Source organism: Pogona vitticeps, chromosome 14 (assembly GCF_051106095.1).
Source record: "Pogona vitticeps strain Pit_001003342236 chromosome 14, PviZW2.1, whole genome shotgun sequence".
NCBI lineage: Eukaryota > Metazoa > Chordata > Lepidosauria > Squamata > Agamidae > Pogona > Pogona vitticeps.
In genome coordinates, this window is record NC_135796.1 from 19,461,368 (window position 1) to 19,478,448 (window position 17,081).

Here is a 17,081-nt window from a genome sequence, read left to right on the forward strand (position 1 = left end):
AATTGGGAGGGGGAGGGAGTGAAAAGAGAGCCAAAACACCAGCCACCCCCTTTCCAGAAATGGCCGGCCACAGGGGACGACGCCCTTAGTCGTCATGGCTGCCAGCGACGGGCTGTCCCTTTCCCAAGATGGCCGCCCTCCGCCCCCTGGCCTGGGCGACGACGACGGTGCCCTTAGCCATCATGGCGGCAGGCCGGGGAAAGAGGCACCGCCTTTGCCCTCGACCATCATGGCGCCCACGACTTCACAGGCACCGAGGGAGGAAGGGTGGCGGTTGCCCCCAGCGGTCGACCCGTCCGCCTCGGGCGCGCCCACGAGTTCCGAGCCGGCCCCAGAGAGGGAGGGCGAGGGACGCCCCAGAGGCCGCCCCAGAGCGGGCGGGGAGGGAGAGGGAGGAGGGGACCGGGATTCCCCTCCTCCCTTGGGGCTTCCTTCCTTCCTGGTCCCTGAAGGAGAAGCAAAAGGGGCAGGAGGGGCGGCGGCGGCGGGGGGGGGTAGGATGAGCTCCCCCCGGGAGGGCGGCGGCGGCAGGGGCAGGGGCTTCCCTTTGCACCGGGCAGTCTGGAAGAACGACTGCCAGCAGCTGCAGAAACTGCTGGAGAGCAAGGTAACCCATCAGGAAGCTTCGGGGGAGGGGAGAGGAGGAGGAGGATGGAGGTGGGGGTAGCGGGTGGGGGGAGAGGACACGATCCTGGCCAGTGGGGAGGACCAGCCTACCTGTGGATGAGCGCCTTTCCTCCTTTCCTGCTGGAGAGGCACAACCTCCCTGCGAGGTAGGTCAGTCGGGGAGAGGCCAGCTGGACCAGGGGGTTGGGGGGCCGAAACAGGGATTCAAACCCACCGCCGGCTGCTGGGATGGCTCCCTGTCAACAAATTGGCCCTAAAACCCTCTGCAGTGCACAAACCCCATCATCCCCTTTATGGAGTGGCTCATCTGGGGTCCCCCCCACTGAGCTTTTTAGGCGTTGGATTTGAACCCAGGTCTTTCCAGTACACCTTCAAGCACCCCTAACCCACTTTCCCCTTTAGAGCTGAGCCAGTAAGTAATGTAAACCCTTTACTCTGCCCGTTGCCCTTTACGTAGAAGCAACAGGATGGCTGCCCGGCTTTGTTCTATTGGGGGGGGGTCTGCCTGGCTGGCAGGGTCGGCGTACAGCTCTCTCTCTCTCTCTCTCTCTCTCTCTGGGCCCTCCCAGCAAGACCGGCTTCTTTGTGGGAGGGAGGCACACTTTTTCCTTCGAGGAAGTTGCTTCGCTTCCTCCTTTCCTAACGGGTGCCGCAAACAAGGCTCCTCCTGAACTTGCAGGCAGTCAGTGATGATGATGATTAACGGGGCTTTCCCGATTAAATGGAGCCACCACCATGCCCTCCTCTGACCCAGGAAGCAAGCCGGAGTGCTGAAAGCCAAACCTTCACTTAGTGTGTGATTGATAGGTGTCTATGGCGGAAATCAGGCGCGCGGCACCATCCAGATCTTCCCAAAACGGGTCCTTCGTCCCTCCAGGTGGCAAGGACTTGCGGAATTCGCCTGTCTTTGTTCAGAAAGGACCTTTGCAGTGTCAAGCTGTGTGTGTGTGTGTGTGTGTGTGTGTGTGTGTGTGTGTGTGTGTGTGTGTGTGTGTGTGTGTGTGTTTTATAAACTCCACATTTAGGTTCCTTTGGGTTCACTGAGGCTGCCCTCGGAGTGATGTTTGAGTCATGTTTACATGCATCGAAACCAGGCTTTGGAAACCTGACGTTGCTGGGTGACGCTCTCCCAGATGTTGGGAGGTATCGTCCAGTAAAAGCCCACGAGGATGCTCTGCATCATGATGGATGAATTAGTCCACATCCAAAAGATAGAAAACCTTTTGTTTTTTGAAAAGGTGGCGCTCGGTGGATGTCCCTGAGAGTATGACTTAAACTTCTCTGACTCTTCCGCTGTGTTTGTGTGTGTGTGTGTGCATGTTGACCGAAGCGGCCCTACGCGGCACTGAGTGTAATGCCCAGCAGAAGCAACGTTTGTGTTCAAAACCCTGACTGTGGTCTTCTTCTCCCCTGTGGCTGACTATTTATTTCCCTTTTTTTCCCTCCCCCTTAGCGATAGCTGCTCTTCTCTTTCAGATTTCTAAAGCTAGTAGTGAAAGATCTAGGTAAGGTCGGGAGCCGATCGATCGCGGTGTGCATGTTCGTGGCGCTCCTTTTTCTCCGCCTTGTGTGGTTCGCATTTCGTAGTAGGCTGCCAAGAACGCTCATTGTCTTCTCTCTGTCTGTCTGTCTGTCTGTCTCTCTGTCTCTCTCTGTGTGTGTGTCCCATCTGGAGATGCCATTCCAGCAGCCATCTGTCTCCATAGCGTCGCCAAACAGTTTACAAAGTTTGCTTTGTAAAGGATGTCGCCCACTCTGTGCTCGTGTGCGCCCACGCATGCGTGTGTGGGGGGGGTGGGGGTGGTTGAGCATTTTGTCATAACATCCCGTCCCGTAGCCGCGCAGGGTGACGGCAACTCCTGGTACGATGCACTGGAGCCTCGCTCCGTTTCAAAAGGGCCAATTCATCGGTGGTGGAGGGGGGGCGCTGGGGCTTGGCGGCCGAGCACAGGCAGAGCCGGGAGAGGGGCCTGGATCCGGTCCCTGATGCAGCCTCGGATCTTAAGGGGGGGTGTCGCTCGGAGAGCAGCAGGCAGGCTTAGGAGAGGACTGTCAGCTTTGCACAGCCCATAAAGCAGCTGGGCATCCCCAGCATGTGGACTACAAGCCCCATTATCCACAGCCAGCCTGGACTGTGCACTGTGGATGCCAGGGCTTCTACCGTAACCCAGCTAGGGGGTGCCGGGTTGGAGAAGCCTTGTTCCTACTTTGCCGGGAGGCCCTCCGGGCGCAGCTGAGACCTCCAGGGAGGGCTGAGAAAGATGGTCCCTGAGCAAGCGGTGCTGGGCCGGCCCTCGAGATTCAAGTGCTGGACGAAACCCTCCCGCCAAATGCTTCCCGCTCCCCTTCGTCAGCCTCCATTTTGCCGACGGCTGCCCCAAGGGAGCAGGGTTTTTACGCTGGTGGCTTCCTCCACTTGGAAACTCCATCCCTCCTTCCACCGGGCCCTGCAGAGCCCTTTCCGTTGGGTTCCGCGCGCCCTGGGGGGGGTCGGCGCTGGCTGGGAGCAGCCCGCTCAGGCACTCTGCGTCCCGCTTGGCCTTTTCTTAGGAGGAGATCGACCGGCGGGACCCCCGGGGCCGAACGGCTCTCCACCTTGCTGTTTCGTTGGGATACCTCGAGTCGGCCAGGGTGCTCCTTCGACACAAGGCGGACGTCACCCGAGAGAACGCCCAGGGATGGACGGGTAAGGCGGTCCCACCACTGCCCCCAAACCCCTGGCAGGCCGAGCCGAGCGCGGAAGGTTTCGTGGCTTGTTTTTTTTTTTTTCTAAAGTAATTAACTCTCTTTATTTTGCCCAGAAAGGGGTTTCTTTGTGCGATATTGGGGAAAAAATACGTCACTTGTCATTTGCAAGTAAATCACGTGTGATTGATTACTCCCAAGCTGTTGTCCAGATGCACAGAGATTGCAGAAACCTCGCATGGGGGGTTCATTGGGGGAAGCAAGTGGGTGGGAAATAATTGAAGAAACAGGTGGAAGATATCCGAAGGGAGGCGTGGACCGCACTCTTCCCAGCTTCTCTGAATGACCCCCAGCGGGCCTTATCTGTAGGTCACCCTCCAGTATGGCTGAAATCTCTCCCCTCTTGCTTCCCTTGGCTTCTTTTCTGTCCAGTCTTGCACGAGGCCGTGAGCACCGGCGATCCAGAAATGGTCCAGATGATCCTTCAGCACCGGGATTACCATCAGGCGTCCACCACCCTCGGTGGCGTCCCGGAACTGCTCCAGAAAATCAACGAGGTAAACAGCAAGGGCGCCTAGGATGTCTTGGTCAGTGACGGGGGCTCCTCTTCCTCCTCCTCCCTGCTCAGTGTGGCCAAAGTTTGGTGATGATGATGATGGGGGGGTTGTAGTCCCGTAACTCAAGACCGGAAACCATGACAGTGTAGACAGTAGCTTTATGTTAGGAGTGGGCAAGTTCTGGGTGTCCAGTCCCCACACCTCACAAGCCCCTCGCTGTCTGAAACCAAAAATTGATAGAAAACTACTTTCTATTTCCTTAAAAAAACACATTTTTTCCAAGACATGAGGAGCTCTGCAATGAAAGGGGAAAGCGGCACAGAATATTATGAAAGGGGAGGGCCTGCGGGGAGCCCTGGGCCCCCCAAAATCAGGCAGGAGCCGCACATGGGTTGTGTGTTGCTTGTCTCTTTTGCTTCAACTAGTTCTCCCCCCCCCCTCCTTTGGCATTTGAATAAGCTGAGGCATTGAGTTCCATAGATGCTCTTGTTTCATCTCACTGCAATGGGGGCATGGGTTTTAAAATATTTAAAGGTGAATCACACCTCAGCTAGACTCCTCTTTTCTTCTCATTTCCTCCCTTAGACTCCAGATTTTTATGTGGAAATGAAGTGGGAATTCACCAGTTGGGGTAAGCTTGGAATGGTGTTTTCTTCTGCTTTGAGGCTGCCTACAGCTCATCCCTCCCTCCCTCCCTCTCTCTCTCTCTCTCTCTTTCCTTTTCTCTCATTCTCTTTCTTTTTCCCCCCTCCCTTTGCCAGGCTGGCTGGTCACGGGCAGCGCTCAGAAACATTAGTCTTTTGGTGGGGGGGGAGGGCTAGACCCAGAAAGTGACATTCCAAGCTCTGATCCTAGGAAGCAGGCTTTTTTCTTTCTTTCTTAACTTTCATTTTCTATTTCAGCTTAGGAGAAATAGAAATACTAGGATGGTCCGGGGATGATAGGAACCGCCAGTCTGGCCCCGAGGGGCTTCCTTGTGGCTTCTTTTCTTCCCGCCTGCCTCTTCTTCTCCCCTTACTCGTTACAAACAAAGCCTCACCCTTGTGCTTTCTTGCTTTTCCCCCCTGACTCCTGACAGTCCCGCTGGTTTCCAGAGTTTGCCCGAGCGACGTCTGCCGCATCTGGAAGAGCGGGGCCAAGCTACGGGTGGACATCACGTTGCTGGGCTTTGAGAACATGAACTGGGAGAGAGGGAAACGCAGCCTGATCTTCTGGGGCGAAGGTGAGCCGAGGAAGCCCTTTCGAAGGGCCGCCACGTTCCTCCTCAGGCCCTGAGCTCAGAAACGTTTGGGTTGGGTGGCTCGTCTTCCACATCCACCGCTCCTGCTTCCAATGAGGGAGGTTTCCTTCCAAAATTCTGCAGGTTGCAGAACCCCGGGGCGGAATCTCTCTCAGCTCACGGACGGTCCCTCTCGTTCCTCCAGAGACAGGGAGCTGGGCCAAGCTGATCGAGGTGAACCACGACGACCGGGTGGTGGCGACGGAGCACTTGGAAATCACACAGCAGATCCGGCGCCTCACCTTGGACTCCATGACGCCGAAGACCCGGGAGGTGGAGCGCCGGCTGACGTCCCCCATCATCAGCACCTGCCTGGACACGCGCAGCATCGCCTTTGAAAGGTCAGGCGCTGCAAGGCTCCGGACCTGAGCTAGCCTTCTGGAGCATGTGGACTGCAGTTCCCCAGGCCAGCCGAGCTACTTTTTGAAATTGCGGCCTTTGGAACCCCCAGGGGGATTCTTTGGACAAGTCCACCTCTAACCGTAGGAGAAGCTGGGTGGGGGATTCTGGGCGGTGTAGTTCCCATGAAGCCTCTCTGCCCGGCCATCAGACGCCTCGAAGTCCCCTTGTAAAAGCCAAAGAGCAAAGCTCTGATCCCCTACTTTGTCTTGCAGAAACACCTCGGGTTTCTGGGTGTGGAAGACAGAGAGGAGCGAAGTGGTGAGCCAGTACGAAGCCAAGGTGAGCGATCGCTTCTCGTCTCTGCCCGGGGAGCCCCTTTTTCTCCTGCCGGCTGGCAGCCTGGCAAGGCCCACGTGCAGCCTCCAGAGACGTCCGCGCCAAGCGCAGTCAGCAGGTCTGCTCAAGGGCAGGGGGATGATGGGAGCTGAAACACATCTGAAAGGCACCCCCCCCCCGGGTGGGTCACAGCCACGGTTCCCCCTGTGGGGCCAGCTGCGTGCCAGCAGATCGATCGGCTGCTTTTGGGACGACGACGGGCAGCCGGGGTTTGCTGTTCAGCAGGCCTGAAACGGACGGTGGCTCCTTCTTCCTGCTTCTCCCAAGGTCTACACGGCCAATAACTTGAACGTTGTGACCAAAATCCGGACGGAGCATTTGACCGAGGAAGAGAAGAGGCGATACAAAGGTCGGGCTCCCTGGAGCTGCTCAAGTTGACGAGACTCCTCTGGGGCAGCACTCCTGGCGTGGCTGGGGGGGGGGGGCGAGGCGGGGGGTCTCCCTCCGTGCCTTGTTTCCCTCTGGATCCTTCCAAAAACAGTTGGGGGAGGGGGTGACAGTTTCCAAATGACATACCTTGGTAAGAGGTGCCCCCCTCTTGCTCCTGGTCCCCCCCCCATCTTTTCTGTGTGAGGTCGAAGGATGGGGTGGAAACAGGACCCGTGCCTCCAGCTGCGGGAGAGAATGGCTGGCTATGGCACCCGAAAGGCTGCTGGCTTCTGCCACGGGCATCCAGGGCAAATCAGGGCATCAAACGATGGAGGCTGAAGGTTGGCGTGAGTGAGGAGGAGGGAGTCGCTTTGGGGGCTAGCTTTGAAAAGGGCCTGATCCCCACCCCTTGCTCTGGCTCCTTCCCTTCTGGGCAGAAGCCGCTTGGGAACAAGGCTGACCTTTTGGGGTGGGTTTTTATTTTTTATTTTTTTAAACCACCCACTGACAAAATGTTGGCTTGGAAGGTGGGGAAAGGTTTGGTATGTTCTGTGCATTCACCGAGGGGACTGTTTAAGGGAGAAAGTGGGGTAAAATAGTTTAAATAGATTCTCCCCCTCCCCTTTCTTCCAGCCGATAGAAACCCCTTGGAATCTTTTTTGGGTACGATCGAGCACGAACACGGCGCGCAGCAGGTGAGAATAAAAAAGCGTTTTGAGACAAATCTGCCTGGTCTCCCCAGAGCAGCGCCGTCATGCACGGGCTCTGTGTTTTGACCCACTCTTGTCGAAACGTAACACAGCCATTGTCAAGCTGTTGCTTTTCCAGGTCGTCCTGTCCTCCCTCTCCCATCATCCCCCAGCCCTTGCGATCTGCCATAACAAGGGGACGAGGGTGTTAAGAGCAGGAGGGAGGGGGGAAGCAGCTTGCCCAGTCGGTCCCCTTCCCCTTCATGCCTCCAGGGCTGAAGCATCCTGCGTTGCTCAGTCTCTCTACCCTTCCCTTCTCTTTTCTCTTCCCTTCCCTTCCCTTCTGGGCTGCTTCCTCCTCCTTTCCTCCTGCAGGACCTCACGACAGAATACGCCACCGCCAACAACCCAACGGTGATCATGCCGGAGGAATATTTCAACCCCCAGTTTGACCTGAAGGACAGGGACATCGGGAGACCCAAAGAAGTGACCATTCGGACTCAGAAGTAAAGCTACGAAGGGCCCCCGGGGGTCTCCTGTGCCCCTCCATTTGACCGACGACTTGCAAGGCTTCCTTCGAAGCACGTGGGAGGAGGAAGAGGAGGAGGAGGAGGAGGAGGAGGCGCGGGGGGGGGAACGTTTTCCATCCTGAGACCCGACCCAGCCTTCTTGGGATCAGGGTGCAGGCCTCTGGGCTTCCGCCACACACCCGCGCCCTCTTCCTCGTGACGCCTGTTCCCGCCCGCAGGTTCAAAGCCAACTTGTGGATGTCCGAAGACTTCCCTCTCTCGCTGGTGGAGCAGGTCAGCCCCATCGTCGACCTCATGGCCAGGACGAGCGCCCATTTCGCGCGGCTCAAGGACTTCATCACCTTAGACTTCCCTCCTGGTTTTCCCGTGAAAATTGGTAAAAAAACCAACAACAACCCACAAAAACAAACCGAAAACAACTTTTCTCAATGAAATGGGGGTGGTGAAAATAATCTGTGATGGGGTGGACGACTTTGCCAACTCCAGGCCATCCAAAGAGTCCTCCTGCCTGCCCGTCCCCCCAAAAAGCCAAGGAATAAACAGAGGGATAGAGAAGCCCTTCCCAGTTTTAAAACATGGGTGCTAGAGGGTGGCTGTGATTTATTTTTAAAAGGTGAACAATTAATTTCTGGAGGCTTTTCTTGAACTGTAACCCAGTGGCTTTTTTGTTCCAGAAATACAATGGGACCAGGGAGAAGTGTGGGCCTTAAAAACTAAAATGAGCTGGGTTGGGGGGCCACAGATGTCCCCAGGGCTGCCTTTTGACCCTCTCCCACCCAGTGGGCTTTCTCAACCTGCTTTGTCTTGGACCCCTCCCCTCCCCTCACACCCTCCCCCCCCCAATGCAGAGATCCCCTTGTTCCACATCCTGAATGCCCGGATTACTTTCGGAAACGTCAACAGCTGCAGCACCCTGGAAGAAGCGTCTCCTCTGGCTCCCGAAGGGGCCCAGCGGCCATCCTCAGGTGAGAGGAAGCTGCCCGATTTTGAAAGCGGGGGGGGGGGCGGGCAAGCAGGGCTGGTCTTGTGACTCCCCGACACCCACCAGCTAAAGACAAAAGTTTAGGACACGGAGCTGGCATTCATTTCCCCGTGACATCACGTTTGATGGCCTCCACGGCTCTGGAGTTGTTTCGTTTTCCTTTCATTCAGAAAGCGTCAGTGGCCTCCTCTTAAGAGTCCCTGCCAGGAACAGCTTTCAGGTCGAATACGCTGGTGGATCGGTCCCCGTCCTTTTCCCTTCTTTGGCCCCAGGACTACCCCCAGAACTGAGCCCCCAAAGAAAACATCTCTGAAATGGAAAGATTTGGCTCTTGGGTTGAAAGAGATTTCCTTGGTTTAAGCCAGCAAGCTAGAAGGAACAACCGGCCTCTTTGAACGCAGCCAGGCTTCTAGTTTCCATCCCAGGCCATGAACCGTCATCCGGGGTCTCGCTGCTGACTTTTCTACCCCCCGACACCCCTTCCCGATTATTTCAGCCTCTGCCTTTGCCGTCGACCCGTCTGTCTTTGAGATCCCCAAATCGTACCGCGTTCAGGATGACGGCAGGAGTGGCCGGGTGCAAGACGAAGACGAGATCATGCAGTTTGCCATCCAGCAGAGCCTGTTGGAGTCCGGCGCCAGCCGGGTGAGTCTTTGTGGCGGGCTGGGCTTTCTTTCTGGAGAATCCGGGAAATTGTCCAAAGCGGGCCTTTTCGTGAGGGTCTGTTCCGGGGGGGGTCGCCTTCTCCCCTGCCGTGCGAGATCCGTGCCATGCTGTCTTTCCCCTTTGCTTCTTGGCCCAGAAAAAAAAAATCCTTTGTGAGCTTTGAAACGTGGCAGGAAGTTCCCACCGGTTGGGTCGCCTTTGGGTCTTCGTGGCCAGGTTTGAAGGAATGCAACGAGAAAGCAGGGTGTCCGTTGCAATCCTAACGGCAGTAGGAGCATCAAAACCTCACCTCCGCTGCCCATGGCATATTTGAACGGACTCACCCGGCCCGAGGCGTCTCTGTAACTCTTCCCGCGTCTTTTCCAGGAGGCCTTGGGGCCCGACTCAAACGGGGCTGTCTCCTACTCGGAGGAGTTCAACATTCAGTGCCAAAGGTAACGGGTGTATCTTGTTCAAAAGCGCACGCCTCCCCCCCGGGGCCCCCCACCCCCAGTGTTCTGTGGGAACAGAGGCTTGTGAACCCCACAACATATAGGAGCAGGGAGGACCAGTGGCCAGTCAGGGCGGGCAGTACTGGGCTCAATGGACACCAGGGATATGATTCAGGATCAAACCCATTCCCGAAATTATCTGGCTTGACATGCCGAGGATGGCCGGCCATTCTTCCAAAGCATTCCTGTCCCTGTTCTTTGTTATTGCCGCTGGTTGGGTTTTTCTGGCTGGCACTTAATTTTTCATAGCTTTTAATCCTTTTTATTGCTTGATTGTCAAACATCTTGTTTCCAATTCTTTCCATTCTGTTTATTCTTTTTTTAAATTGCGGTGTTTGTAAAAAAAATAGTAATTTGGAGGATTGGACATTTTTTTGGCTTTGTTTCTTTATTTGTAAACCAGACCGAGGGCTTTACCAGTGAGTTGATCCTGTAGCGCTTTTAATGGGTAGTAAGACAAAGATTGATCAATAACAGACTCCACCCCTTTGAAGGGCCAGGTAGAAAAACAGGCTGGTTGACTGGCTTTCTCTCCCCTCCACCCCCTCTCTTCCCCCCCCCGACCCCCCCCCCCCGCAGGGCCTTGCAGGAAAGCTTCCGGCCGAACCCGGGGGCCACCAGCCAACTGAGAGATTCCTCCAGTTTTGAGCAGGACCTGGCGCGGGCCATGGCGCTCTCTGTCCAGGAGCAGCAGGACCTGGAGCGCCGGCAGCAGGAGGAGGAGGAGGCGGCCCTGCAGCAGGCGCTCGAGCGCTCCCTGGTGGAGAAGTAAGCCGGAAGGAGCGACCGGACCTCTCGCGTCCCAGAGGTGAAGCCTCTGGGCTTGGCTGTCCACGGGGCGCGAGCAGGATCTCCAGCGGGGGACCTGCCCTGAACTGCCACCCGTGGGGGCCGAGGCTGGCGGGGTAGATCCACAGGCGCCTTAAGTGCCCCTCCTGCTTCCGGGAGCATCGCACACCAAAATCTGTATTCCTTTTACTTGCGGCACAGTTTGGACTGAAAGGGAAAGGCCGCCCCCGGCCGGCCTTTCCTTCCCCCTTCCAGAAAGAGGCAGGCGAACTCGCTGGCCTTGCCCAGAGGGGTGCCCCCCCCGCCCACACACAGCGCAGGGAAGGGTTTCCCTTCCGACCCACCTCCTGACTCACCAAAGACGACTGGGGCACTCTTTAAATGCAGGGAACGACAGCAATAGTCTGTGAGGGAACCAACTGGGGGTTGGGGGGGGTTGAGCTTCTCTCCCTCCTCCTCCCTTCTTTCACTTTGTCATCCAAAGGTCTCTTAGTGCCCGTCGTCGTTTGCCTTTCTGGAGCTGCTCTACATCAGCCTTTTCTCGCTGCCCCAAGCCCCCCCCGCCGGGCCCATTGTAGGCAGTTTCTGTGGATAAAAAAAGGGAAAATTGTGTTGCCTTTCCAGCTGTGTACAGTATTTACTTTTTGTGTTTGACTATGTAGAGGTGACGGCACGCCCCACTCCTACCTAGGGTGTGCCCCTCGCTCTTCTTTCGGATGTCCAGGTAGCCAGACACCACCAGGACTAGCACCTGCCATAAGACTTTGTTTCGCCTGTGTTTCTGTGGCAGCTGAGCCTTAAAGATTTCTCAAGAGTAGACCCCCCCCCCGAGAGGAAGGTGAGGGATGCAGGCTTTACCTGACCAGAACATGGTTGGGGGAATCTCTTATCCCTTTCCCTCCCTACCCTGAAAAATCTCAGATTACAGGGAGGGTCACCTCCTCAGTCCTTCTCCCCACGAATGTTAGGAGGAAGAAAGGGAGCCGAGGTGGGGGCCGGGGTGAGCAAATTCCTTTAATCCTCAGGTTTTATATTTCGCTCCCCTTAAACGTTAGGGTGCAAGGGCCAGCTGTACCTTTTCGAGCCGCACCCGGGCAAGCCACCCGGCCTCACTCGGGAAAGCCTGAAGACTCTTGTGGTCGGCCTGCCCTGCCCTGCGCTGAGAAGCTGGGAAGACCCTCGCCCCCTTACTCAAAAGGGGCTTACCCACCTCTTGGGGCAGGGCAAGGCCGGACAGCCACGGACTTTTCAGGCGGTCCCGGGACAGGCCAGCCGGCTTGCCCAACATCTGCCTTAGACAGCTGTCGCTTTTGCCCCGCGAACCTCCGGCAACATCCCTCCACGTTGGGAGGTAGGGACGGTTCTGGGGTTTCTGGCTCACACCCTCCCAAAGGCCTTTGCCGGGACGGCCAGCTGCCGTCCTCCCGGAAGGGGAGGTCTCGGGGCTGTCCGGCAAAGAGAGGTTGGACGTCTGAACGTTTCGGGAAGCCTTTGCTCTTTGTGGCTGTGCGTCACGCGGACGCCGGCTTCGGGAGGCGGGCGCTGCGCCTGCTTGCCAAGGGGGCTCCTGCTCTCCTCGGGGGAAACACAGCTGGCGTGTCAGACGCCTGTTGCACTCGAAAAGGGCTGGCGTTTATAACTGGGCTGGGGGCTGTCACAGCTCAGTTTCACATGGAAATAAAGAGTCGTGCTCTGTTTTGGAAAGCCCCGATGTTGTGTTTTTTCTTCAGTGCCTGCTGAGTTAAAGGTTGATTAAAAGATTTGACCAGCAGTGGGAGACTCTGGCTTTCTAGATGTGTAGGATTCCAAGTCCCATCATTCTTTTGCCAGCAGCTGTGTTCAACGAGGCAGCTGGGAGCTGAAATCCAAAACACACAGAAAGTTCCTCCATCCCTCGGTTTAACTTCCTCTCTGATATCTACCAGATTTCTCCCTCGGAAGCAACAGACTGAACCCTACTTTCTCGCCATGTACTTTTGGGCGTCTCTCGGCTGCGATTTCCACCCTCCCTGCAGAGCTGGCGCTGAATTCTACCTTAAAAGGTTGTTGTCAGGGTGAGTGACCGTACCACTGCAAGCCACTCTCATTACCGGAAAGACATCAGTCAGTCAGAAAGCCATTCTGTGAAGTTGCATGTTTATTATAATGCAGTCAAGGAGCCAAGACACAAGGCCACCAGCTCGGAAACCGCCTGAACTCCTGCTGTGGTGGCGTTTATTGTTTTCATAAAGGTTCTGATCCGAGAGAGGACCAGGCAGAACGGACCCGAAAGGGACCTGCATGAAGATCAACACAAAATAAGTTAACAACAGTACAAGATTCATACCTGTTAAATATAAAAATGTACCAGGGAAATATGCTTGAACACTTTTAAAAGTGCAAGAAAAAGAAAACAATGAGGGACGAAATAAAATAGTAGCAATAAATCAAGAACATAATTTTTCAGTGGGAAGCCCGTCAGACCGCATCTGTATTATGTCCCTCAGGTGCTGGTTGACGAAGAGAAAACCACGCTTGACCTTCATTTATTTTTTTAAAAGTTTTTTTCTGTACCATTTCTCAAAATCCCAAAGCATTTTATAAAGAACAAATACAGTAGAAATTCACTGAAATTAAGAAAATAAAATCCATGAACAACAATTCATTAAAACCAGGGTGACTGAGCATGTTAGCAATTTGAGAGAGAAATAAGGAAAATGTATGGTTGAGGGTTAATTTTTTTTAAAGCTTGCATCATGTAAGTTATGGGGTATTTTCTGACCCCCCCATGAGCATTCCAAAGTACTGAGAGTTAAAACAGGAGACCAGGGTTTCTTACATTCCCTGTAAGAATCCCATTAGTCAGAGATGGAAAAACAGAGGCCTCTGAGTGCTACACTTCTGTAAAGGCAGCTTTCTTGCACCCTTTGGGACCCAGGCCATCTCTAGCCTCCTTGTTTAGGACAAAAATCCAGTTGACTTCAGCCTCATCCATACTTCCACCCCCATACAGAAACATCAAGCAGATTTCTTTAGAATAGGTTTGCTACTCTTTCGGACATCCATTACGGGAGGAAACCACCTCTAATGGAGCCAAATATTCATCTCAAACATTCCTAATAAAAAAACTATGGGGAGGGCTGGATCACAGCTAGGAGGGAAATACATTAATGTGTTTTCCTGCTGACTGTTATTGACCTTCCTCCAAAAGGGCAGAAAACTGAGCCCTTGAGACCAGCCACCCAGAAAGAAAGAGGTAACTCAATTTCCACACACACACACCCAGGGCACTGCAAATCTAGAACCTCAGAGAAGACGGGGGGGGGGGCTGCTTAAGACGCATTTATTAGGTGCCCTTTCCCAGGACAGCAGAGATGCACGGAGAATAGTGAAAAACACAAACCATGCTGGAAGAGGGTTAGTGCACTTTCTCAGTGATCGCACAACAGTGAACGGTTCAAAAGAAAACACCTCTGGTTGATTACAGGAATATACACACCAAAAAACCCAAGCCAGGCAGATGCTCCTGGCTGGGAAGTCTTTCCCCCCCCCGGGTGATTCTTGGAAATCTTTAAAGTTTGCAAAGGTTGACACAGCAGCCCACTTTAAATATTTTGCTCCAGTGAAAGAGGGGCAAATCATGCAGGATCCTGACCTGCTGAAGCCCCCAGGCAAGAGCAGCTGACAGGATCTGAGCAGGAAAAAAATGATTGTTGCAGCGGAAAGAGAAGCCGGGGTTCCTGGTGCAGGAGCCGCCGGGTGCTGGCGTTCCCATCTGGGTGGTGCACTCGGGAGGGGGTCACAGCGCCGGATCCCGGTCTGGAAGCGGCCATCCTGAAGACGCGCTGCCCAGGCTACCTCCTGCGGAGGGGCTTGTACACGCACAGGGCCATCAGAATCATGGCCATGAGGAGAAGGCCGAAGACGGTCCCCATCAGCACTGCAAAGGGGAAGAAAAGAGAGGGGGGGTACTCCGTGGCGGAGCTCGGAAAGGACTACAGTTCCCAGAATCCCCCAGCCAGTGTGGGTCTCAACTTTCCCAAGTTCTCTCCTGGGACATTAATACCCTAAATGAAGGTGGGGAAAGTTTCCCGGTCGCTACCGTGGGCCGATCTGGGGTCCAGCGGCTTCCAACTTCGGGTGACCCTATGAATGAAGGGCCCCCAGAAGGTCTGAGCCCCCCCCGTCCCCGACAGCCTTGGGGCTGGCAGGATTTGGGGGCTCCCAGCAAGAAAGAGCCGTAGGTCTGCGCCACCTATTCTAAAAGCATCCACATCAAATGTTAAAATTTAAAATTATTTTTAATTGTGTTCACAAAAAATATTCTATATATCTGAGATGCCGTCGTCTCCCAGGTGAGGTGTAAGGAGCAAATTCTGGTTACTGCTGAAGTGGAGGGGATAGAGAGAAGACCCCCCCCCCCCGCCCACCTGCAATGGTTTTTGTGTCGGGGGGGGGGACAGGAATGGGAAGTGGCAGGAAGGGGGGGTATGCAGCAGGCCTGAGGCACGGGCGAGAACGCAGGCGTCCGGCAAAATGTACCCCCACCCCACTCCAGGTGGGGGGGCGGAGGATCCAGGCCCTCCTTCTCCCCTCCCCCCCCCCCAGTTTCTAGGCAGCAGACTCGGCAGGGACCCAGGCGTCCGAGGGAGAGGGAGGGGGAGAAAGAGAGGAAGATGCGCGAGGTCTCCCTCCCCTTCCTTAGGGTCGATGGCAAGGGCGGGGGGGGGGAATGAGATGCAGCAGGGACCCAGGCGTCCGAGAAGGAAAGAACCCCCCCTTCCCCTCCCTCCCGCACAGAAGGAAGGTTGGGAGACTGGACGAAGGTGGGGGGGGGTCAGGGGTGGGAGACGCCCAGGGGCGCCAGGCGTCCGAGAAGGATTCCTTGCCCCCCACCCCCACCCCACTCGGCAGAAAGGGTGGGGACCTGGAGGACCCAGGCGTCCGGGAAGGAAGCGCCCCCCCCTTTCCTTTCCTTTCCTTCCCTTCCCTCCCTCCCTGGCCAAGGGGGTGGGGGTGGGGAGATGCCCCAAAGAAGGACCCAGGCGTCCGGCGGCCTCACCCAGGTTCTGCGCCTTGAGCACGGCGTAGGGCCGGCTGTGCTCCAGGGGGGGCTCCCCCGCCTCCGGGCCCGGCAGCCCGGCCTCCACCGGCGCCGCCTCCCCGAGCAGCATCAACAGCGGCCGCAGGAGCATCAACAGCGGCGGCAGCGGCAGCAGCATCTCGGCGGCGGCGCCCGGTCGCATCGCCGCCCGCGTTGCCGGCGAGGGAGGGAGGCGGGGGGAGCCCCGGCAGCGCCCGCCCCTTCCCCTCCCGCCTGCCGGGCCGGCCTCCTCCCTCCCTCCCTCCCTTCCTTTCTTTCCCGGGCCAAGGGCACCTCTGGGCAGGTGCAGAGCGCCGCCCTCCTTCCTCCGCCCTGGAAGCCACGGGAGCGCTCCCCACCCGGGGCGGGGGGTCCTTCCAGGTCCTTTTTCTCGGCTCGCCCTCGGCCCTCTGGCTTCCACGGGGCCGGGGCTTCCCGGCGGCAGGACAGCGAGGAGCCCGGTGGCGCCCGGAAGGCGATCCCGTTGGGCCCGTCGGTGGAGGGGCGGGAAGGCGAGGCCTCCTCGCGGCAAAGGGTGGGGGCTTTCGGGGGGGGAGGGAGGTCGGTCGGTGGCGGCCCAGATCAGCACCTCGGAGAGAGGCGAAAGCCCCCGCCCCCCCCCCCCGCCGCTGCTCCCTTGGCCCTTCAGAGACAAGGCGAGGTTGCCAACTGATCCAAGGCCGCCCCCGGGCTTGACCTGCTGCTCTCGGACCCCGACGGGCCTCACCATGGGCAGGAGCCCATCAAGGACGGGCGACGTTTCCAAGGGAGGGGCCCTCGTCGGCCCTGACTTTGCGGTCAATCAGCCTCGTTTCCTCCCTGGACGAGGGTTAGGGTGTGTTCAGCAGGCCGGCCCTCCTCGCCTGTGGCCTCCTTCGCAGGGCCGGCTGGGACTGCCCTTCCCGAAGAGACCCGGCGGGTAGTTCCACAGAGCTTTGCTGGATTAAAACCACTGGCCCGATGTGCATTGTTTTAATTAGCTGCCCGCGCTCCTCCTCGTTTTTGCAGGGGTTTTTTTTGTAAATTTATTCGCTTCATCCTTTTGCCCCCAAATTTGCAGCTGGCCACTCGAGCGTAAAACTGTTGCGACTCCCTGGAAATGTCAGGGACTCTTTCGCCCCTTCGAAGCTTTGGCCCTGGACTCTGACCGGTCACAATGGTGGGCGAGAGGGGTGGTTGCCGGCTAAGGCGAGGAGGACTCCGGATCGGGTCCCCCGGCTGCGTCGACCCAAACCTGGGCAGGCCGAGAGGAGGCCGTGCGTCCGAAGGGGTCAGCACCTGCCCGGCGGGACGGATCTCACCAACCAGGGGACCTGGGAGACAGAAATCTACCGCATCCTTCCCCAGTCGGCCCTACCTGGCAGGCTGGGTGTGCAGACTCTGCTCTTTTCGGGGAACGGTGACCCCAAGCCTTCCCTTCCTCACAGGAGGGAAGGGATCCACGCCCTGAGCCTCTTCGTCCCCTCCCCGGGCAAGAGCAGTCTATCCCCGACGGCCAGACGTCTTTGGGGCCAACGAGGCAAAGGAGGTCTTCTGCTGCTCCACATGCAGCCTTGCCCAAACCGTGTGGACACACACAGACCTGGGGAAGAGAAGTCAGGCGGGCAGGCAGGCAGG

General features: G+C 56.8%; 2 protein-coding genes across 3 annotated transcripts; one reads left to right on the top strand and one right to left on the bottom strand.

Annotated features, from left to right (window-relative positions):
- Positions 1-79: 79 nt before the first annotated feature.
- Positions 80-12,106, top strand: ANKRD13A (ankyrin repeat domain 13A). Of its 2 annotated transcripts, none has more exons than XM_072983486.2 (15): positions 80-607; positions 3,178-3,313; positions 3,745-3,869; positions 4,455-4,500; positions 4,948-5,091; positions 5,294-5,489; positions 5,763-5,829; positions 6,154-6,235; positions 6,889-6,950; positions 7,320-7,450; positions 7,693-7,850; positions 8,323-8,439; positions 8,953-9,101; positions 9,489-9,556; positions 10,193-12,106. In XM_072983486.2, the coding sequence occupies exons 1-15, from the start codon at positions 95-97 to the stop codon at positions 10,383-10,385; spliced, it is 2,187 nt and encodes a 728-aa protein (XP_072839587.2). In that variant the 5' UTR covers positions 80-94; the 3' UTR covers positions 10,386-12,106. The 2 variants fall into 2 exon arrangements, with proteins under 2 accessions (XP_072839587.2, XP_072839588.2); XM_072983487.2 differs by lacking the exon at positions 80-607 and adding an exon at positions 687-2,132.
- A 415-nt stretch (positions 12,107-12,521) lies between these two features.
- On the bottom strand, positions 12,522-15,643 carry C14H12orf76 (chromosome 14 C12orf76 homolog). Its single transcript, XM_078381873.1, has 2 exons — positions 15,444-15,643; positions 12,522-14,321 (listed from the first exon to the last, which is right to left on the bottom strand). The coding sequence occupies exons 1-2, from the start codon at positions 15,625-15,627 to the stop codon at positions 14,236-14,238; spliced, it is 270 nt and encodes an 89-aa protein (XP_078237999.1). The 5' UTR covers positions 15,628-15,643; the 3' UTR covers positions 12,522-14,235.
- Between the last annotated feature and the right edge of the window lie 1,438 nt (positions 15,644-17,081).